Raw genomic sequence first — 20,566 nt, forward strand, 5'->3', positions numbered from 1 at the left:
GACGGGGAAACGTTGAATGGTGATGTTAATGGCAGTGATAGTGCTGGTGAAGGCAGGAACAAGGGTGATGATGATGGTGAAGGTGACAATGACAAACGATGAAATAGCGAAAGCCTCTGCTTCTGAACGGATGTAACGTGTAGGCTGGAGTATTGGCTTCACCACTGACTACGACCTGGTCCCTTTAGCTTCTCTCCGTCTCCCTACTACATCTATAAAATTGTGATTAACCACCACTTCTGCCCATAGGCTTGCCACAAGGTTCAAATGAATTAAAACACACCTAACATTCCTGGCACATAGTAAGTGCTCAATGAACATTAGCTATCGTTACAAATGGTGTTGTTATTGTCATTGTTGTTGCTATGTTCCCTTGAGTTACAGAATCGTTCTGTTTGTCCTGAGCTGGCACTCTTCAAAGAAAGCCCAGCCTTGGTCAGCACAGAATGACTCACCGCCCACCAGACTTCCCCACTCCTAACTTCTACTCGTTCTACCATTCGGTGCCCTGGGCACGTAGTTGTTCAGAGGCTGCCGGTGCGTGGAAATCCTCCATGAGAGTGGATCCTGCAATCTGACATCTGTGAAATGAGGAAGGGGACAGGGATGGGGAAAATCTATGTGGTGGCCGCCTTGAAACAGTGTCCACAAAGATAAGTGTATGTCCGTCACTGGGGCCGGCTCAGGCAAGCTCGCTTTCGTGCTTAGCGTGGTGCTGCTTTGCCATGTGGCACTGGGGATCCTTTCAAAGTGACGGGCTGGGTGCCCGGAGCTCGCTGGCTGCACAGAGAGGGAGGTGAGGGAGCCACGGAAGTCGGGATGTCGTACCGAGTCCTGGAACCTGACGGCACCCCTTCCTCACCTGCCCGCCTTGCCTTTCAGAGACCTGGACAGCAAGTCGTGCAAAGCTCTGGCCCTTGGCGGGGAGAACGACCGAGTCTTCAGTGACCTGTGGGGCAAAGGCAACGCGCCCGTCATCCTCAACAACCCGTATTCAGAAAAGGAGCAGGTGAGGGGCTGCCAGCCGGGACCCACACCCTCCCACCGCTTCCCAGGCTGCTCCCCGGCAGGAAGTGGAGGGGAGTGGGGTCACCTGGGCCAGAAGTGCTGATCCCGGGGTGTGCTTTCCAGCTTGGTTTGGAAGTTCCTTTGCTTTGGGATTTGTTTGCAAGCTTGCCATTTTTCAAATTTGAATTCTGTTTCTGCCAGAAAAGACACTCACAGGTTCCAAATTCAAAAGCAATCAAAGATGCCTGGTCATAAATGCTTTTCTCTCCTGTAATCCCAGCGACGTTTCCCTTCCCCAGAGGCCAGCAGTATTCATCGGTTTCATGTGTTCTCTTAGTAATATCCTCTACACGGAGAAATATATATACACATGCGTGCCATTTGCATATTTTCCTGCAACGAGAACCTATTATGCATATTGTTTGGTCCCGTGTTTTCTCACTTATCAACATTTCTAGTAGATGAGTCCCAGGTAACAGGTGAAGAGAGGCCAGGTTACTTTTGCCAGCTGCGTAATATTCTGTTGCTTGGTTATGCTTGGTCATTCTGTGGCTTGGTTTTATTGAGTGATTCCTCTATAATGGACACTTGACTGTTTGCCCTGTTTTGCTGTGACGGCTGTCGTGCGTGACACTGTGCAGATAACTCAGGTGGCACTCGAGCAGGCTTACCGACAAGATAAACTCCTAGAAGCTGAACGACTTAGTCAAAGGCCATGTGTGTTTATGGTTTGGGCAGAGATTACCCAAGCACTCACCGCAGAGATCGTACCCATCCTGCCAGCTAAGCAGGAGACTGACTGTTTCCCTTCAGCCTCGCCAACTCCATCTGTTATCGAAGGTTCCATCTTTACCAGTCTGCTGGGATGCATGTCGACAGCTGGGTCTGTATCCTTTTCCAAGAGTGGCTTGTTTGGCTGGAGAAGAGCAGCCTCTTGTCCTCTCCTGCCTAGGCAGCCGGTGGCCAGGCCAGAGCGACCCTACCCACCCCCTTGCAAGGCAGTGGGGCAGGGCTGGCCTGACCAACAGGAGGCGAGGAAGCAGTGGCCCAGCCCCTCAGCAGAGGGGCACCCTGAGTCCTTCTCCCTCCAGCTGGCCAACGCGTGGCACTTTTAATAACACAGCTCACCTAAACGAGGACTCAGCCTCTGTACAGGGGCGCAGCACGGAGGATCGGATATGCTGCAGCCTTGGTGGGAAGGGTTTTGCCTGAGCTGTTGGTGCCCCGCCAGGAAGGACGGGCTGTCGGGGATTGTCTCTTCTTCTAGCAGTGATACCTGGGAACATTTGGCGGAAGACCCACTTGTAAACACGTATTTCTATCTTCAGGAATTAAGGCGAGCCCAGTACGGTGACACACACGTGTCATCCCAGCACTCTGGGACTCTGAGGCAGAAGGATCACTAGTTCAAGCCTAGCTTGGGTGACTTAACAAGGCTGTGTCTCAAAATAAAAAGGCTTGGAGGTGGAGCTCAGGGTGAAAGCCTTAGGTTCAATCCTCAGTACTGCAAAACAAAAGACAAAAAATTCAAGGCACACTGGAGCATGGCTGGTACAACATGTGCTTAGCACGCTTGAGGCCCTGGATTCAATCTCCAGTAAATAATAAAAACAACTTAATAACATTGCCCCTATTATGAGCAGTAAGGAACTCTTATCTGTGAATGATTACATGAATTTATCTAGTTTAAAATTCCTTTCTAGTTCCTTTTTTAATTGAACATGATGGGCAGGGCCATACCTGGAGCCCTCCCAAAACAGAATGACAGAAGGAGACAGCCTCCTGGAAATCCAGGCTGTAGGTACGATTTGTCGGGTCTATACGGTATTTTACTTTATTGCCATTTTTAAAATTTTTTCACGTAAAAATATTCTAAACTTTTAAAATGTGCACAGCCAGCTGGGCATGGTGACACACACCTGTAATCCCAGCACTCAGAAGGCTGAGGCAGGAGGACCGTTGAGAGTTCGAGGCCAGTGTGGGCTACACAGTGAGTTCCAGGTCAGTCTCAACTATGTACTGAGACCCCGTCTCAAAAAAAAAAAAAAAAAAACCTAAAAATAAAATAAAATGTGCACAGCCTGGGCCAGGGATTTAGCTCAGCGGTTCCGCTGCCTGCCTTCTCCTCAAGCACAAGGGCCCAGGTTCGATCCCCCCTACAAAAAAAAAAAAAAAAAAACCTAAAAATAAAATAAAATGTGCACAGCCTGGGCCAGGGATTTAGCTCAGCGGTTCCGCTGCCTGCCTTCTCCTCAAGCACAAGGGCCCAGGTTCGATCCCCCCTACAAAAAAAAAAAAAAAAAAACCTAAAAATAAAATAAAATGTGCACAGCCTGGGCCAGGGATTTAGCTCAGCGGTTCCGCTGCCTGCCTTCTCCTCAAGCACAAGGGCCCAGGTTCGATCCCCCCTACAAAAAAAAAAAAAAAAAAACCTAAAAATAAAATAAAATGTGCACAGCCTGGGCCAGGGATTTAGCTCAGCGGTTCCGCTGCCTGCCTTCTCCTCAAGCACAAGGGCCCAGGTTCGATCCCCCCTACAAAAAAAAAAAAAAAAAAACCTAAAAATAAAATAAAATGTGCACAGCCTGGGCCAGGGATTTAGCTCAGCGGTTCCGCTGCCTGCCTTCTCCTCAAGCACAAGGGCCCAGGTTCGATCCCCCCTACAAAAAAAAAAAAAAAAAAAAAAAAATGTGCACAGCCTGATCACATTGCGTCCATATTTCTAGGGGCAGCCGTCTGCATAGCCTAGTAAGTGCCCTCCCTAGGTAGGGTATGAGCCCCTGATTTGCTACCTGTTCTCACCTTGTCATTGAGACCAAGTGTCCCTTGTCATTTATTACATTAGTGCTGTTGGTTTTCTTATAATAGGATGGAAATTAAATCTTTTTTTAATCCACACCTTTATTATAAGTAGCAAATAAAAATAGACCAAGAGATCCCCGTGCATCTGGAAAAAAATTAGATTTATTTTTTGACAAAATGAAGAATATTAATTACATGTTTAACATGGGTGGTTTGGTTTTTTTGTTTTGTTTTTGGCAGGGGCAAGTATAGAATCCAGGACCTTACACATGCTAGGCAAGTGCTCTACCCTTTGGCTCCAGCTCAAAATGCTCTACCTTTGAAACTTTCTGGCTGCTTTTCTGACTCACCTGACCTCCCCTTTGCCTCCAGATTTGAGAGTTTATGATCCCTTGTCTGCAGTAGCCTTTGAGTTGTGGGTGTAGGGTAAAGCCTTGACCCCTCCAGGAAGAAACCGAAAGCCACCTCAGAAGTCTGATCAATGGCAAGACGGTGGCCACTTTCTTTCATGCCACTCACCTTGTTTATAAAGTGGCAGTCTGCACCAAGCGTGCTGATGCCCACCTGTAATCCCAGCTACTTGGGAGGCTGAAGCAGGAGGATCACAAGTTCAAGGTCAGCCTGGGCAACTTCGTGAGACCTTGTCTCAAACTAGAAAAAAAGAAGAGGGCTAGGAGTGCTAGAGTGTTTTCCTACAGGTGTGAAGCCCTGGGCTTGATTCCCAGTGCAGGGAAGGGGAGGTTCTTTAAAAACAGTATCTGAATAGCGGGACTCCATATTGAGAATACCGCAGAGACGATTCCAGCAGAACCAGCCGCCTCTTTGCCAGCTTGGTAACCAAGGATCAGGGAGGGCTTAGGGACTTGCCCTGGGGCCTCCCCTGAGATGGAAGTCCCACTTCCCTGGAGGAGAAGAAATAGACGTCAAGGGTCTTAGGAAAAGGGAGGAACACTGAATCCTCCAGAGGTCCCGTAAGATATGCAAGGAGTTTCAGCCCGACAGACCCCAGCGGAGGCTGGGGTTCCAGTTCCCCACGTAAGTCCCGACTCTCCCCGTCCAAGCCATGGCCTATGAGATCACCCTGGCTCAGCTGCCTAAGCTTTGATTTTCCAAATGCCTCTCAAAGCTGAAAGAAGGCAGAGACCTGAATCCTGGGTTATATTAGAGGCCCGGCCCCAGAGCTAAGCCATCAGCCTGCTAGACATCTCCATAGCCCTGGGCTTCAGAAACACTCCCAAGCTGAGCAAATTAATAGAAAACACCGTGTTCTTATTCCACCCTGAAAACCCCACACCTATACTTAGCCTCTCCTCTGCCTGCTCAAAGGCACGCTACCTGTGGCTCTCGGAATCGGCTTCCTTCCTCGTGGTTGTAACCTACATTTCCTGCTTTGTAAAGCATCCACGGGGGCTTGGCATTGTTAATCACACAGAAAGGGACCCAGCCACAGCCCGCTTCCCTGAGTCAAGAGGAAGACAAGTGGCAGGAGGCTGTTGGTCTGCACTTCCCCCAGCTCCGGGCAAGAGGCAGGAGGTGCAGCCAACTAGATGCAGGCTGGACCCAAGAAAGAACTTCCTGCCTCGGCAGACTGAGCTCCCTGAAGGAATAACGAGGTGGATCCCTTAGTGGGGCGGGAAGGATTCCCAGCATTCTTGAGGCTCTTATTTGTCTAAATTCAGGGAGAATCAGCCATAGAGACACCTTCTGTCAAGTGAGTCTTGGAAAGTGAAGTTGTCCGTCTGTATGCAAGGCTTTCACTCAGGGGCTTGGGTGGCAGTGGGTAGGGTCAGTGAGACTCAAGTTCCCAATCCTTAGATCACGCGGTGTGGGTGACTCTGTGACCCTCACCTTTAATATCCCTTTGCACATTGCATCCGGCCTGAGAGAGGAAATGAAATGACTCATTTCAGCCCTCGCCAAACTTTGCTCGAGAACCTGCCACATGCATATCCCTGGGGTGGAAGCAGGATGGGTTTGGAGACCCTCACAGTCAAAGGCAGAGACAGATGCATACACAGTGCGATTCCTGCAAAAAGAGAGGGGGACACAAAGTGCTAGGGGAGCATAAATACCTTCCTGGGCTGCAGGGAAGATTTACCAAGAGGTGATGTTGGACTGGGTTTTGAAGATTGAATAGGAATTTGTCTAGCAGAATGTAGAGAAAGGCATTATAGTAAAAGGAATGGCTGCAGCTGACGTACTGCATTTTTTCTTGCTAAGAGTCATTAGGAGATCTCTGAGATGGTCTCTCTCGTCAATGCTACCTAAGACACTATTCTAAAGGCCTTTTACAACAATCATCTGCTGGGCTGGGGATGTAGCTCAGCAGTTCTGCTGCCTGCCTCGCAAGCGCAAGGTCCAGAGTTCGATCCCTGGTAAACAAACAAAAAAATCACCTGCTAGCAAATGCTTCTGTGGGTTAACAATATGAGAAACTGCTGTTTATCCACCCTCCATGCAAAATCTTGGGACTTTTTTCAGGCTCTTTTCAGCTTCCCTTCTTGCTAAGCACTTGTTCCCCTTGCCTGATTCATTTGCTTTCCTGAAGGAGATGGGGCAGAACCATGCCCTGCTTGGGAAGGTCCCCGCTCTCAGATGCTAATTAGACGTCAGGCCAGGGTCTGTGGCTTCCTCTGGGGAAGGATCTGGGCTTGGGAGGGTGGTGTTTCCACTCAGGGTCCTGCCCTCCTGTCCATCTGCTGGCTGTCCTGCCCCTTCCACACTCCTACCGATCACATGGCAGAGTGGCTCCTCTTGTCGGAACCCAGCATTTCCTTATCCCCGGGAGCCAGGGCCTCCTGGCTGCTTTCAGAATCTGTTGAGAAGCTGTTCTGACCTTCCAGGTAAGTGTCAGCAGACCCGGTGGGCCTGGCCGGGCACCAGGGTAAAGCACTGCGCCTCTCAGCCACCAGCCCTTGCGCTGGTGGGAAACCGCAGTCAGCCCTGAGTCATGCGCACTAATGATGTCAGGATAAAAATAACAGCAACGGTGGTGACAGCGCCGCCTTGCAGATGTGCAGCCACTGTCACCCCGGGGTTCACTGGCCCACAGCAATAAGGCCGCAAACTCAGGAAAGGGACCAGGATCAGTCCCCTCCCAGCTGGTGACCTTGATCAGGTGACTAATTAGCATCTATCCTGAGCCCCTTTCCCTAATAGTGGTTAGTAGGCTCTTCTAGTTCCGGGGAAAATGAAATGAGGCAACATATATATATATATATGTAGGAAATAATGGTGTCGGCCAAGCCAGGCATACCTGTAATCCCAGCCTTTGGGAAGCTGAGGCAGGAGGATCGCAGTTTGAGGCCAACCTGGGCTACATAGTGAGACCCTGTCTCAAAAATCAAAACAGCACAAGTGTTGTCAAGCACCCCAGTAGTGGCTAATTATTAAGCAATGCCAGGTACTGTGCTAAGCACTAGCTCTGTAAGACAGGAAGGACTACTCATAAGTCATGAAAAGGCTGCATCCAACCCTGCCGTGATTATGACAGTCATCCACACCAACAACGTGTGCATCCAGAGGGCTGGGGCCCAAGAGCACCTGAGGGAAAGCAGCAAGGCCTCCAGTGGAAGCGTAGGAACTTTGATAGCCTGGGTTCCAAGCCCAGCTCTGTTGCTCGTGCCTTATTAATTTCCATAGAGCTTCTTGGCCTCTCAGAGCCTCTGTTTCCTCATCTGGAAAATGGGTTACCCTTGAAGATTCGGTGGGCCCATGGACATGCAATGACCGAGCCCAGCCCAGGCATTTACTCAAGGCTGCTCGGACAGAAACGGAAGCCAGATGTGGCGCCGCGTGTCTATAATCTTGGCACTCAGGGAGGCTGAAGCAGGAAGGTTGTAAGTTTGAGCCCAGCTCGGGCAACTTAGTGACTTAGAGAGACCCTATCTCAAAATAAAAAATAAATAAAAGGAAAGGGATTGGGATGTAATCAGTGCAAAGGCCCTGGGCTTAATTCCTAGTATCATCAAAAAAAAAAAGGAGAAATAAAATTGAACATGATCCATGACCAGAAGCCACGCCATCGTCTCTTCATCACATAGTAGGCATCGCACTGCGGTGTTTGGGGTTTCACAGACTCAAGTGCCACATAACACACAGAGCCCGCCAGGCCAGCAGTGGCAGACACCACGGGCTCTACCAGGCTGGTGTCTCCGGGCATTGTGTGCCTCTCCCTCCCCAGGCCTCTCTCTAACCTGCTGGTCTGAGATGAAGCCCCCTCTGCAGCGGCACCCTGAGGCCCCCCCGAAGCTCCATTCAGCTCATTTTGTCCGCACCTAGCTGGGGCCCCCTGTCCCTTGCCTTGGTCAGGCTCATGGCCGCAGTTGGACACCCAGGGGCGTGTTTGGTACCCGCTTTCTCAGGTTCCCGGGCTACCCTCAAGCAGGGAACCCTCACAAGATGCACTCCAGGAATTATCTCTCCGTGCCTGGGAAGAGCAGAGCTGGCACCTCGCTTCCCTCCCCCTGAGCTGTGTCGCTTGCTCTGTGACTCCCAGACACCGAGTCCTGTGGCAGCCCAGGGGGTCGGAGCCAGGGCACAACCAGGAAGTACAACCTGAATGGATGTTTTCTGAGCTCAGCCCTGCTGGAATTTCCACATATTTTGCTAACTGTTTATTTTCATAGGGAACATATTCGAGGCAGCCTGTCCTGACTGCTGCATGGTGGGAGAGTGACCCTGTGGTCTGTGACACCTCTCTACAGCTCGTTCACTGGCTGTCACTCTGGTTTGGTACCGGAGATCAAACTCAGGTCCTTGTGCCTGCGAGGCAGGCACCGGAACCACTGAACTAAATCCCTGGCCCTCATTGACTGTCGCTCTGGACTCAAACCCTGAAGGCTGAGCTGAGTCAATGTGGGTCTCTTTTCCTCCTTTTTTCACAAATTGATAGCACTTGCTACCCATTCCCCAACTCTGAGGTCAAGAGAGATGCACCCCACATTCATTTTCTGAGGGTCTCAGGATACCTTACAACCTAAACACTCCTGCACTTTCAACATTCACGTGTAGTGAGTGAAAGGTTAACGCCTTGCACAGAAACACACAGAGCGATGCAGTATCATGGGGACGTGCTGCAATGTAATTATGGGATTCGCTTTAAAAATTAATTCCTAGTGTACCTATCCATCCTGGTCTGGTAATGAGACCAAGTTTAAAGCCATCTAATGACCTTCGACTACCCTGTGACCTCATTGGCGACTTGGAACAAGCACTGACAATTTAAAAACTACTACTTATTCTCAAGTCTTTGAACCCCCTCCGCTCCCAAACTTCGACATAGCTGACTCCTGAGCACCCCCTTTCTACCTCCCGCACACTGTAGGAAATGGATTTTAGAAGTGGGGTAAGGAGGGAGAAAAGGCGGTTGCAGACATCCTATGGGAGTTCCTGTACAGAATTGCTTCGGCTGGATCTGGTGGTGGTGCCCACCTGTGATCCCAGCATGTGGGAGGCTGAGGCAGGAGGATCACAAATTCATGGTCATCCTGGGCCACGTAGTGAGTTCAAGCCCTGCCTGGATTACATAGTGAGACTTGTCTCAAAAAAGAAAGAAACAGAATGAATCACTTTTGATGTAATGCTTTGAGTGCACCACAAGGAAATTATACTCCAATCTATGAGACCCAATTGGTTAGGTTCCCTAAGCAGCAATTGTTTAATTGCGCGGATGGGCAGGACCCGCTGCTTTGTGGCTCTGTGGTCCTGGACCCTGAGCTGCCACAGCCTATAACCAGGTCACACTTGCTGCCCCAGGAGGTGGTCCCCACAGGTTGGAGTCGTGCTCCCCCGGGCTGCAGGAAGAATTCAGTGTGTGGCATCAGGCCCCTGGGGTGGACAGCCGGCTGCCCAGCTCGGCCCCAGCGTGCTGCCCTCGTTTCAGGGCAAGCCCAGCAGGGCAGGCTGCCCCAGGCTCCTAACGGAAAGGCTGAGGCCTGTGCCAACAGGACAGGAATCAGAGGCTACTGGCTTTGTACAGGTTGAAGCCTGAGGCTCACAGGACAGAGTTTACTGACTCTGAGGCCAGGAGGTCAAAGTCGAGGTGCTATCAGGGCTGCGAGGCGGGCGTGTGCCGGCCACGCTTCTTAGCTGGTAGATGGTCATCTCCACGAGCACACACCATTCTCCCTGTGGCTGGTTCTGTCTCCAAATTTCTCTTTTTTAATTAAATTGTTTTGATACTTGGGATGGAACACAGGGCTTTTGCGCTGAGCCATATCCCCAGCCCATTGATTGATTGATAGGTTTGCACTGTGTTGTCTAGACTGGGCTTGAACTTGCAATCCTCCTGCCTCAGCCTCCCAGAGTATTGGGATTATAGGCATGTGCCACCATGGGCTGCCCAAATTTCCCTCTTCTCTAAGTATACTAGCTATTTTGGATCAAACACTACCCTAATGTCTTCATCTTAATTTAACACGATTACCTCTGTAAAGACCATATCTCCAAATAAGAACACCCTCAGAGGTATTCAGCTTGAGGCTGTCCATATATGAATTAGGATGGAAGGCGGGTACACAACCCAACCTGGAACAGCTCGGAGAAGTTCTGGTCTAGCAAGTGCTCCCCTCCCTTGCCGTGGCTCTCAGAGCTGGTTCCTCTGAGGTCCTGACTGCCGGTTGTCGGGAAAGGCAAGTGCTTGGCCTTTGCTGCTACATCTTCCTGGTTCCGCTGCTATGTCTGTCCCCCTGCCTCAAGCTCCCCCTCCTCCTGCTTCCCACTGTCCCCCCAAAAGCTCATCAACCTTGTTGCACACAGTCCGGAAGCCCCAGGTCCGCATCGACCTCTCCAATCTCCCTCCAGTCTCTCTAGCTCTGCACCCCAGGCTCCGCCTCCCACTCCCAGCCCCGTGGCTCTGTTTTTCACACTGGTGGCCGGTTGGTCGCTGCGTTGTCCTAACCTCCTCTTCCCAGGGGTCTGTGCCTGCACCCTGTCTTCCCGTCATAGACAGACTGCCCGGTAGGCAGTGGTGTGACTTGGGAGTTTTCATCTGCGCAGCAGTGCTAAAGCGCTATGTAGATATCACACTTAGAATTCCGAATCTTTTCCTGGGCAATGATGTGCAATACGATCCCCTCTCAACACTGGCCAGGGCTGGCAAACCACAGCTCCCAGTCAACCTCCCAATCAGCAGGGGAACAGCCAACACTCTACAGTGTGCTGGGTTGTTAAGCTGTTAAGCAGATTAAATGCATTTTCAGCTTAAGAAGTTTTCCGTGTACAGTGGGTCTGGCAGGATGTGGCCCCGTGGCAGGTCAGGGAGCCTCTGTGCTCCTAATGCGTGGCTTGGGTGAGGTCACTTGGTCAGCTGGGCAGCTGCAGGGCTTCTCTGTTCTCCACTAATGCAGAACCAGAGTCCTCTGCTGAGCGTGAGTGACTGCAATTCCAGAACTCACTTAGACTTGGTATTGTACAGGGCCTGGGTGGCTGGGACAGCAGAAATGTACGTTCTCACAGCTCTGGAGCCTGGAAGTCTGAGATCGGGGTGCCAGCGTAGCCCAGTTCCGAAGAGGACCCTATTTCCAGGCTCACAGATGCCTTTCCTCCTCTGTCCTCATGTGGGAGAGAGGAAGAGGCCACCAACACTTCTAGATGAAGGCACCACACTACTCATATTTTAGGCGATACTAGTTCTCTCCTAAAAGCTCTGTCGCCCTACGCAGACACACTGCGGCGTGGCGTAGGGCTTTGACGTGGGAACTTGGCGAGACTTGAGTCAGTCTGCTTCAGACCTCGAATGTTTGTGGGACAGGTGTTGAGGTGCCACTGTCGCAGGGGTGAGGACAGAGTGAGTGCTCGGAAAACACAGCCTCTGCACCCCAGCCTCGGCGTACACAGACAGATCCAACCAACCCCGGAGAGGTTTGTGCGGTACAAACATCACATCTGGACTGAATGCACTCCAACCTTTTTTCTCTTGTCATTATTCCCTGGATGATACAGTGCAGCAACTGTGGACCTGGCATTTCCATTGCGTCAGGCAGCAGAAGTGCTCGAGAGGTGATTTAAGCTATACGGGAGGGTGTGCAAGGGTTCGGTGCAAATATTACTCCATTTTATATCAGGGACTTGAGCATCGTGATTTGGGCTCTAAAGCAGTCAGCCGCCTGCAGATACCGAGGGATACCTGCATTTCCTAAATATCTATCTATCTAAAGTGGTAAGATAGAAAGATATATGGACACAGACATGCCGTATACGTGTTCTTGCACATGCACATACGTGTGGCGTGCACACTCATGTTCTCACAACATGATCCCGCACATGCATCCACAGGCACGCTCACAGTGCACACATACACAAGCATACATGCCATCGCTCATGCTGCTATACACACGCGGGCTCTTGCATGCACACATTTGCACACGAGCTGTGACACACACAGACTTTCACGGTTATGGCAAGCAGGGACAAGTGCCCCGAAGACATCTGCAGCACGGGGAGGGTGGCAGAGAGCGTGGGTTACAAGTCGGGGTGGTGTTTTAGGGCTTTGTGTTGTGGTTTTGAGACAGGGTCTCACTATGCGGTTCAGACTGACTTTTGAACTTAGGGCAATCCTCCTGCCTCAGCCTCCTTCCTGAGTGCTTGGATTACAGATATGCGCCACCATGCCTGGCAGGGCTCAGTAGTGTTTTAAAGAAGAATCAGGAGAATCTCACGTGGCACTCAGTGGTCGGCCACTGGAATGAGGCCCTTTCCCTCCAGCGTCTGCAAACTTGTTCTGTAAAGGGCAATTCAAGAACTACTGTCAGCTTTGCGGGTGTCCAGTCTTGGTCCCCATCACAACTACCCGGCTCTGTCACCAGAGTACAAAAGAAGCCACGCACCGTGCAGGAACGAATGAGTGAGGCTGGGTCCCAGCAAAACTTTATTTATGGAGCTTGAAATTTGAACTGCGTATAACTTTCACGTGTCACGAAGTATTCTTCTTCTTTGGATGTTTATAGTTAACAGTCTAAAAGCAGAAAAACCACTCTTGGCTCAGGGACTGGACAGAAGCAGGCAGCAGGCCCAGGGAGGCCCCGAGCTGCCGTCTGCAGACCCCTGCGGCAGAGCAGGCAGCCAGCTGTGAGTGCTGCGTGCTCGAGGCCTCGTTCCTCCTGGAGGCCCGAGACCTCTTCCTCGGGCCTCAGCAGGCTCCTTAGCGAGGAGGTGTTGACAGAGCCTCTAAAACCCCCGAGAGCTCACAGCCTGCTTTGCCAAGCTAAAGCCCCTGGGGACAGCAAGGCCGTGTCTCCTGCTGCCTCAAAGCTTGCACTGTGCTGCTGCAGACTGGAAGCAAGGAAAGGACACAGGTAGCCACAGCCCAAAGCCCACTCGTGCCGTCCCCAGCCTCAGAACTGCTAAGGGCTGCCAGTCGGCATTCTGAGCAGGAACACTGGGGGTCCCACTAGAAAATTCACTGGCATCCTGCATGCAGGGCCCCGGACTGTGATCTTAATCTCCAAATTTGTCCCCTCTGGAGTCACCTAATATTTTGGGGGGGTACCGGGGATCGAACTTGGTTCCTGATGCTTACAAGGCAGGTGGCAGCATCACTGAGCTAAATCCCTGGCCCCGGAGTCACCTAACACTATTGCTGGCTAATTAAACATCAAAGCCCAAGCACAGCAGCCTTACCTTCGGCCTCCTAATGCCTGGTGTGAAGTGTGCAGCCCGATGAAGCCCCTGGTGGAGGGCAGCGCGGCGCTTGGCTCTTCCCACCACCCCTGCACATCTGGAGCCCCCAGCAGATGCCCTCCGTTCTGAGGCCTGTTGGCTCGCTCCCTCTGCTCCCTGCCAGGGAAGGCTGCCAGCTGCCACCCACCAGCCCCACCCCACACCTCCTCACGCCCGGCCGCCCTCCCCGCCCTTCTACCCACCCAATGCCAGTGCCAACCACAGCCCTGCCATCCTCCTCTGCGCCTCCAGGGGATTAATGTGGGTAACTGAATGCCACCGACAGAGTCACTGGGAAGAACAGAGGTTTATTTGGCTCCAGGAGGCGCTGGCATCTAGTGAGGACACTGTGCGGCACTGACGTGGCAGGGGACATCCCAGGCGTGCTACTGGGGTCTCTTCTTCTTCTCCTTCTCCTTCACAGAAAGCCACCATTCCTCAGTTTACTCATCTGTAAGATGGGAATAATACGGTTATTGCTTGGCCATGGTGAGAGCTTGTGGAAGGTTGGTGTTCAGTGTCTGTCCTCCAGGGTTTTCCAGCCTTGATCTTGGAATCAGCTCCTTAATGGTGCCCACTGGCCATTCTATGGGCATCGCCCGACACGTTGGTCTGTCACCTCCCCTCCCTTGCTAGGCCTTCGTGCTGGGTGTGCCTGCTTTATCTCTTACAGCTGCGGGCTCGGGTGTTTTTCTGATACATGGGCACACCTCTGCCCCTGGGGAAATAAAACAACCACCCACAGACAAGCAAGGCAGACGTGATCCTTATCGGTGAGATCTAAAAGAGATGGACAAGGCCGAGGATCTGGCTCAGTGGTTCCGCCACCTGCCTCTCAAGCTCACGGGCCCAAGTTCGATCCCCAGTACCAAAAATAATAATAATAATAATAATAATAATAATAATAAAATAGATGGACTAACACTGGTCAGCCTGAGACTTACCCTTCCCATACCACAGCTGCTGGCTGGTCAGTTTGTTTCCAGAGGTCAAGACAAACAGGTGACTAAAGTTCAGGGTGGAGACAACAGTTTGTGCAAAGGCCCTGAGGCTTCAAGACCCTGCTTCATGCTCCACCTGCATTCTCTCCTCCAGCCCCCTGCCTCAGGCAGACAGTCCCCCACCAAGAATGGCAGCCCCTCCAAGTGCCCCCGCTTCCTCAAGGTCAAGAACTGGGAGACTGACGTGGTTCTCACGGACACCCTCCACCTTAAAAGCACACTGGTGAGTAAGCTACCGGGTACGGACCAGAGTGACTCCGTCTCAGCCCTGCCCACATTTGGAGCCAGATTCAGCTTGGCCATGGGAACTCCCCTGTGCATTGCACAGTGTTTAGCATCACCTCTGGCCTGTCCTCCTAGGTGTCGCTACACCAGCCCATGTGTAGCAACAAAAAGGTTTCTAGACATTGCCTAACCTCCCCTAGGCAGGAAGTTCATCCCTATTAGAGAACCACTGGTGGTTCTCACCTATGCAGATGCTTTTCATCAGAGGACCCCGTACCCTTCAGAATTCAAGGCCAGTTACTACCTCTGAAAATACTCTCTTGGTCTCTGGTCACTGATGGAGAATTCAATGAATCGTTCCTTGGTTTTGCAGTGTGTCCTCTAAATTTCTATATCATATTTTTAATAGTCAATACACTGCTTTAAAAATTTTGTTGAAAATGGGCATCTTGGAGGAATGTTGTATTAGTTAGCTATTGCTGTGTAACAAACTGGCCCCCCAAAAATTAAGCGGCTGGAAAAAAATTATGTGTGTGTGTGTGTGTGTGTTTTTTTTTAAGAGTTTCTGAATAGAAGGGTGGTTCTGCTGATCTGGACCAGACAGGTGATAGTGAGGCTGGCTCGTGAGCCTGCAGTCACCCAAGGAGACAAGACTCCACCGCTCCATGGGAGTTGTGTAAAGTTGGGTTCCAAAGAGAATACAGGGTGAAGGAAGAATTGGAGCCATTTTTGGTAATCAAGCTATCATAGCTCTGTTCAAAGGAGTGACGTAGCTGCTCAGTTGTTTTTTTTTTTTTTTTATCACTGTGGTATCGACACATTCTGGAATTTCATGCCAATGATTTTGATTCCTACTCAGTACACTCCCCTCCCCTAACTGGCAACAACAAGCATTTTAGGGGCCTTGACACATGGTTCTCTATTCTTTACCTTGGCTGATGACCACGCCCAACAATGATCTGAAGGTGGCCCCTGAGAAATCCCTTGCAATTAAGAGCCAGGCCAACTTTGTCATGGGTATAAGAGCCGGGGCAGTGGCCCCACACCGGGCCATGCAAAGGCCCACATCTCTCTTGACTCCACAGGAAACGGGCTGCACGGAGCACATCTGCATCGGCTCGGTCATGCTGCCCTCTCAGCACACACGAAGGCCCGAAGACATCCGCACCAAGGACCAGCTCTTCCCGCTTGCCAAAGAGTTCCTGGATCAGTACTACTCGTCAATTAAAAGGCAAGTGTGTGTGTCGGCTCTGGGAAACAGGGTAAATTATTGAGTGCCAGGGACAAGGACGTCATAAGCTTCACCTTTACAGACAGGTGAGCCAAGCCCTCAGCATCAGGCCTCTGCCCACCACACACAGAGGCCAGGACTGGCAGCCAGAGGGAAAGAGCTGGCCCCCAGAAGTGTTTTTGTTTGGCCTGCAAAGGGGTTGCTGAAAATTTGAAACTTTTCATGCCAGGTGCAGTGGTGTATGCCTGTAAACCCAGCACTCTGGAGGCTGAGGCAGGAAGATTGCAAGTTTGAGTCCAGCTTAGGCAATTTAACAACCTAGTACAACACAGTCACAAAATAAAAACAGTAAAGCTGGGTTTGTAGCTCAATGCAAAAGCCCTGGGTTCACTTCAGACCCCCTCCCACCGCAAATGGAAACATCTCTGGCAATTCCACACCTAGATTGCTTCTACCTGTTTATAAGAAGTCATATTCTCACAGACATTATTTATCATAGGAAAAAAATCACAATTAAAGAAAGTTCATAGGTGGTGTGTGCCTGAAATCCCAGTTACTTAGGAGGCTGAGGCAGGAAGATCACAAGTTCAAGGCCAGCCCGGGCAACTTAACAGGACTGTTTTAAAATTTTAAAAAACCTTCAGAAAACCACCTCGGCTCCATCAACAGGGGAAGGGTAAATAAAACACTGTATTCCAGTGATAGATTACAGGGTTGAGTATCCTTTCTCCAAAATGCTTGGGACCGGAAGGGTCTCAGACTTCAAAGTTGTTTTTTGTTTTGTTTTGTTTTTTTCCAATTTTAGAATATTTGCATCGACTTTGTCCCTAATCTGAAAATCTAAAATCTGAGGGGTTAGGGATGTAGCTCAATTGCACGGCATGTGTCTAGTATTCACAAGGGCCTGCGTTCAACCTCCCGCACCAAAATATAAATACAGAAGGCTGTGAGCGGAGCTCAGTGGTAGAGCCCTTGCCTAGCACGTGAAAGGCCCTGGGGTTCATCCCCATTACCACAAAGGAAAAGGGCAACAGTAACTTCTAGGGAAGAGGAGGCTGTGCTAGGGAAGTCATTCCTACAAAGCTGTAGTATCATGTCTTAGCCTCAGGAGAATGTGTCCTGCGTACTTTTTTGTGAAGGTAAAATTAAACACATTGCCGATATTTAAAACTTAGAGGAGTTCCCTTTAAAAATCAGACTGCCAGTTTTTCTTGAATGTGATCGGGCAGCCCAGGGTCTCCATTCCTGTCAGGAGGATGGTCGGCTAGAGTGGAGTCCTGACTGGCCCCTGGGGACCCGATTTGTCTGTTTGTCACGGGCCCCACCCAGCGGGTTTATCCTGTGTGCACTGCCAGGCCTTCATCTGCATTTCAGTGTACGGTGCCTGCCTTATGCTCAAACTATTGTGTGCTGACATCAACTTGAGGGTTTCCGTGGCTGTGGCTTCCTGGGATACCTTGTCCTTTCCACCAACTTCTACTTCAGAAAAGAGGGTAATAGTAGTTGTCAGCTTTCTGTCATTGTACCAAATACCTGAAAGAGTCAACTTACAAAGAGGCTGAGTTTCATTTTGGCTTATAGTTTTGGAGTTTGAAGTCCCTAGTTGCCCGGCCCTGTGTTGCATTTGGGCCTGTGGCAGCACAATACGTCATGGTGGTTGGATGTAACACAGGAAGCTGCTGACCTCATGGCAGCCAGGAAGTAAAGACAGAGACAGGAAGGGACTGAGTCACCCAATCCTGTTCAAGGACGTGCCCCCAATAACCTAGCTTCCTCCCCCTAGGCCCCACCTCTTAAAGGTTCCACCACCTCCCAACAGCACCACAGGATGGTCACTGAACCTTTCACATATGGGCCCTTGGGAGACCCTTCCAAACTATAGCAGTGATGCTCCCGTGCCCCTTTTGTCCTCACTCAGATTCGGCTCCAAAGCCCACATGGACAGGCTGGAAGAGGTGAACAAGGAGATTGAAAGCACCAGCACCTACCAGCTCAAGGACACGGAGCTCATCTACGGGGCCAAACATGCCTGGCGGAATGCCGCCCGCTGTGTTGGCAGGATCCAGTGGTCCAAGCTGCAGGTGGGTGGTGAGGCTCAGAGGCCTGGGAAACCTTTTGGTGGGGGGAGAAGGGGAAGGGGAGTGACGGAGCTTTGAAAAAGGTCAAATCCTTTCACCGATTGGCCATCGAGACCTACCGGATCCCAGGTTGCTAAACGTAGCCAGATTCCAACTGTGGCCGTGTCTGATTTAGCCAGCACTGCTTTTTTAGGGGGCGGGGTTTGTTTTGGTTTGGTTTGGTTTTTTGAGACAGGGTCTCACTGTGTAGTTGAGACTGACCTGGAACTCACTGTGTAGCCCAGGCTGGTCTCGAACTCACAGCGATCCTCCCGTCTCAGCCTCCCGAGTGCTGGGATTAAAGGCACGCGTCACCACACCCGGCTGAGCTGCTTTTTTGTTATATGAATTTGCATATATCTTCGTAGAATTTATTTTCTCCAGTTTGCCACAGACCCCACCATTCCCTTGGCTCTACTTGGCTTATTTCTAGTCCCTGCCTACTCGGTGAAGAGATTAGTTTGTTTCCCCTGGTATGATTTTATTATTTTAGGGAACAATTTCATATCGTAAGTACATTAGTTATCAGGGCGGGAGGTACTGATTTGTTTCTTTGTTTTTTAATCCCTATCTGCAGTAACCTAACAGAAAATGTAACCAGCCCATTCAAACGCCTACTCTTTCCCTTTTTCCCATGCACTCACATCCCATGCCTACTCTTAGGAGACTTTTCCTGGTCTGATTGATGTTGGTTATTAGCACAGGTTAAAGAAAATAATAAAACACAGCCTGGACATCAGTCATGAAATGCTCAGGACTCCAGTGGGCCACAGCTGGGATGGGCTCTGGATTCTCCTCAGACGGGCAGACTGCCCTGGGGTTGTGGGAGGCAGGACGAGGCCTCTGACCACCCCACCCCCACTCCTTCCAGGTGTTCGATGCCCGCGACTGCACCACGGCACATGGGATGTTCAACTACATCTGCAACCACGTCAAGTACGCCACCAACAAGGGCAACCTCAGGTGCGCTGACCCGCCGGGGTGGGACAGGGTCACTGCAGGGAAGCGTTTTCTCGCGGGGTGACAGGCCACACTGGTAGGGGTGGCCCAGCACTCCTTGTCCCACCCTCTGTGTCCCTTCTCTTCTGGAAGAAGCAGACACAAAGATCACATTCACTTCTTCCCAGTTTTATAGCCTCCGGGGAGACAGCCAGAGGAAACCCTGTAGATTCCCCGGAATAGGGAAATCCCAGCACAGGGGATGACCTGCTTTTAACCGCATCCGGTTCTGGGGCCTGGAGCTGCCTTTGAATCTCTCTTGGTTTCAGAGACAGTTTCTCCTCCTGCTGGTGTGGGGACAGCTCCTTCAGGTCCCAGCAAGCCAAGCCAGACCTTGGACTCCTTGTAACAACAGAAAGACAAAAAATGCTCTGGGAGGCTGAGGCAGGAAGGTCACTAATTTGAGCGCAGCCTGGGCAACTCAGTGACTGGATGAGGCCCTGTCACAAAATTAAAAATTACAAAGAGCTGAGGATATAGTACAGAGAGGCGTGGTATGGGCTGTGGCTACTGCACTGCCTGGCCTTACAGGAACAGCTGGGATGCCTCGGACCACTGGCTACACTTGTAAGCCTTGCCTGCTCATTGCTGCCCCAGTACCTGCTCTCAGCCACAGAGGCCCAGCCCCACAGGGCCACTCAGGGACCGTCCCACAACCTCCCCACACCACTACCGCGAGCGCATCTACAAGCAGTTTGTTTGCATTAAGCGTGGGTTTTCTTGTCTGACCCACCAGGAGGAAAAGGCCTGTGTGAGGAACCTGTGTTTAGGTCTCTTTCCCAAGCAAACTCAGCTGAAATATCAAAGAACCTTCCCCATATCTGACCACTCATGGAGGGTCTGGTCCAAGTGAACCCTCAAGGAGATCTTTTCCATCACTGTAACTAGATGCCTGAGAAAAATAACTTAAACGAGCAGTTTATTTTGGCGCATGGTTTCAGAGGTTTCAGCCATGGTCGGCTCATTTCCAACGGAAATAGCATGGCAGAAGGGCGTGACGGAGGAAAGGCTGCTCACCTCATGGCAGCCAGGAGTCAGAGAGCAGAAGAAGAGCTAGAGAGGAAAGGACAGGCACCAGATAGAGCCCAGTGCCCCAGGTATCGGCCCCATGGTCCCTTTCATGTAGATGCGTCCGCCTCCTAATAGCCTCCTGGGCCGTGAACTCGCAGGAGTATTAGCCCATTGATGAGTGAGCAGCCTCGGTACCCACTCACCTCTGTGGGCCCCAGCTCTGAACGTGGCGGTGCGGGGATCCAGCGCTCACGGCGTGCGTGTTTGGGAGATGCTTTGGATTTCAGCCACGGCAGAGCCGACGGGCCCTCCTGGAGCTGTGACAGAGAGAGGAAGGCATCACCCTGCCAGGCCTCTCCCCGGCTTTCAAATGTCCAGAAGAGAATTTCCGTAAGATCTGTAACAGACAGATTCAGCTGGTCATTTTTAAGTCTGAACCTCATGTCTGACGATGAGAGCCGGAAAGCACGTTTACCAGGTGTAGAAGTAGTTTCTACCCGAGAGAGGAAGGC

At 51.1% G+C, this 20,566-nt stretch overlaps 1 protein-coding gene across 2 annotated transcripts in view; it reads left to right on the forward strand.

The window, feature by feature from the left end:
* Nos1 (nitric oxide synthase 1) overlaps nt 1–20,566 on the forward strand; it is a 112,096-nt gene that overhangs the window by 40,049 nt on the left and 51,481 nt on the right. For both annotated transcript variants that reach the window (XM_010604098.2, XM_010604097.3), the window contains exons 3-7: nt 883–1,009; nt 14,566–14,694; nt 15,782–15,927; nt 17,846–18,008; nt 18,916–19,007. In XM_010604098.2, coding sequence (XP_010602400.1) covers nt 883–1,009; nt 14,566–14,694; nt 15,782–15,927; nt 17,846–18,008; nt 18,916–19,007 — 657 coding nt within the window. The remainder of the gene's footprint in view (nt 1–882; nt 1,010–14,565; nt 14,695–15,781; nt 15,928–17,845; nt 18,009–18,915; nt 19,008–20,566) is intronic.

Source organism: Fukomys damarensis, unplaced genomic scaffold (assembly GCF_012274545.1).
Source record: "Fukomys damarensis isolate Sample0158 unplaced genomic scaffold, DMR_v1.0_HiC HiC_scaffold_12, whole genome shotgun sequence".
In the NCBI taxonomy this organism is placed as follows: domain Eukaryota; kingdom Metazoa; phylum Chordata; class Mammalia; order Rodentia; family Bathyergidae; genus Fukomys; species Fukomys damarensis.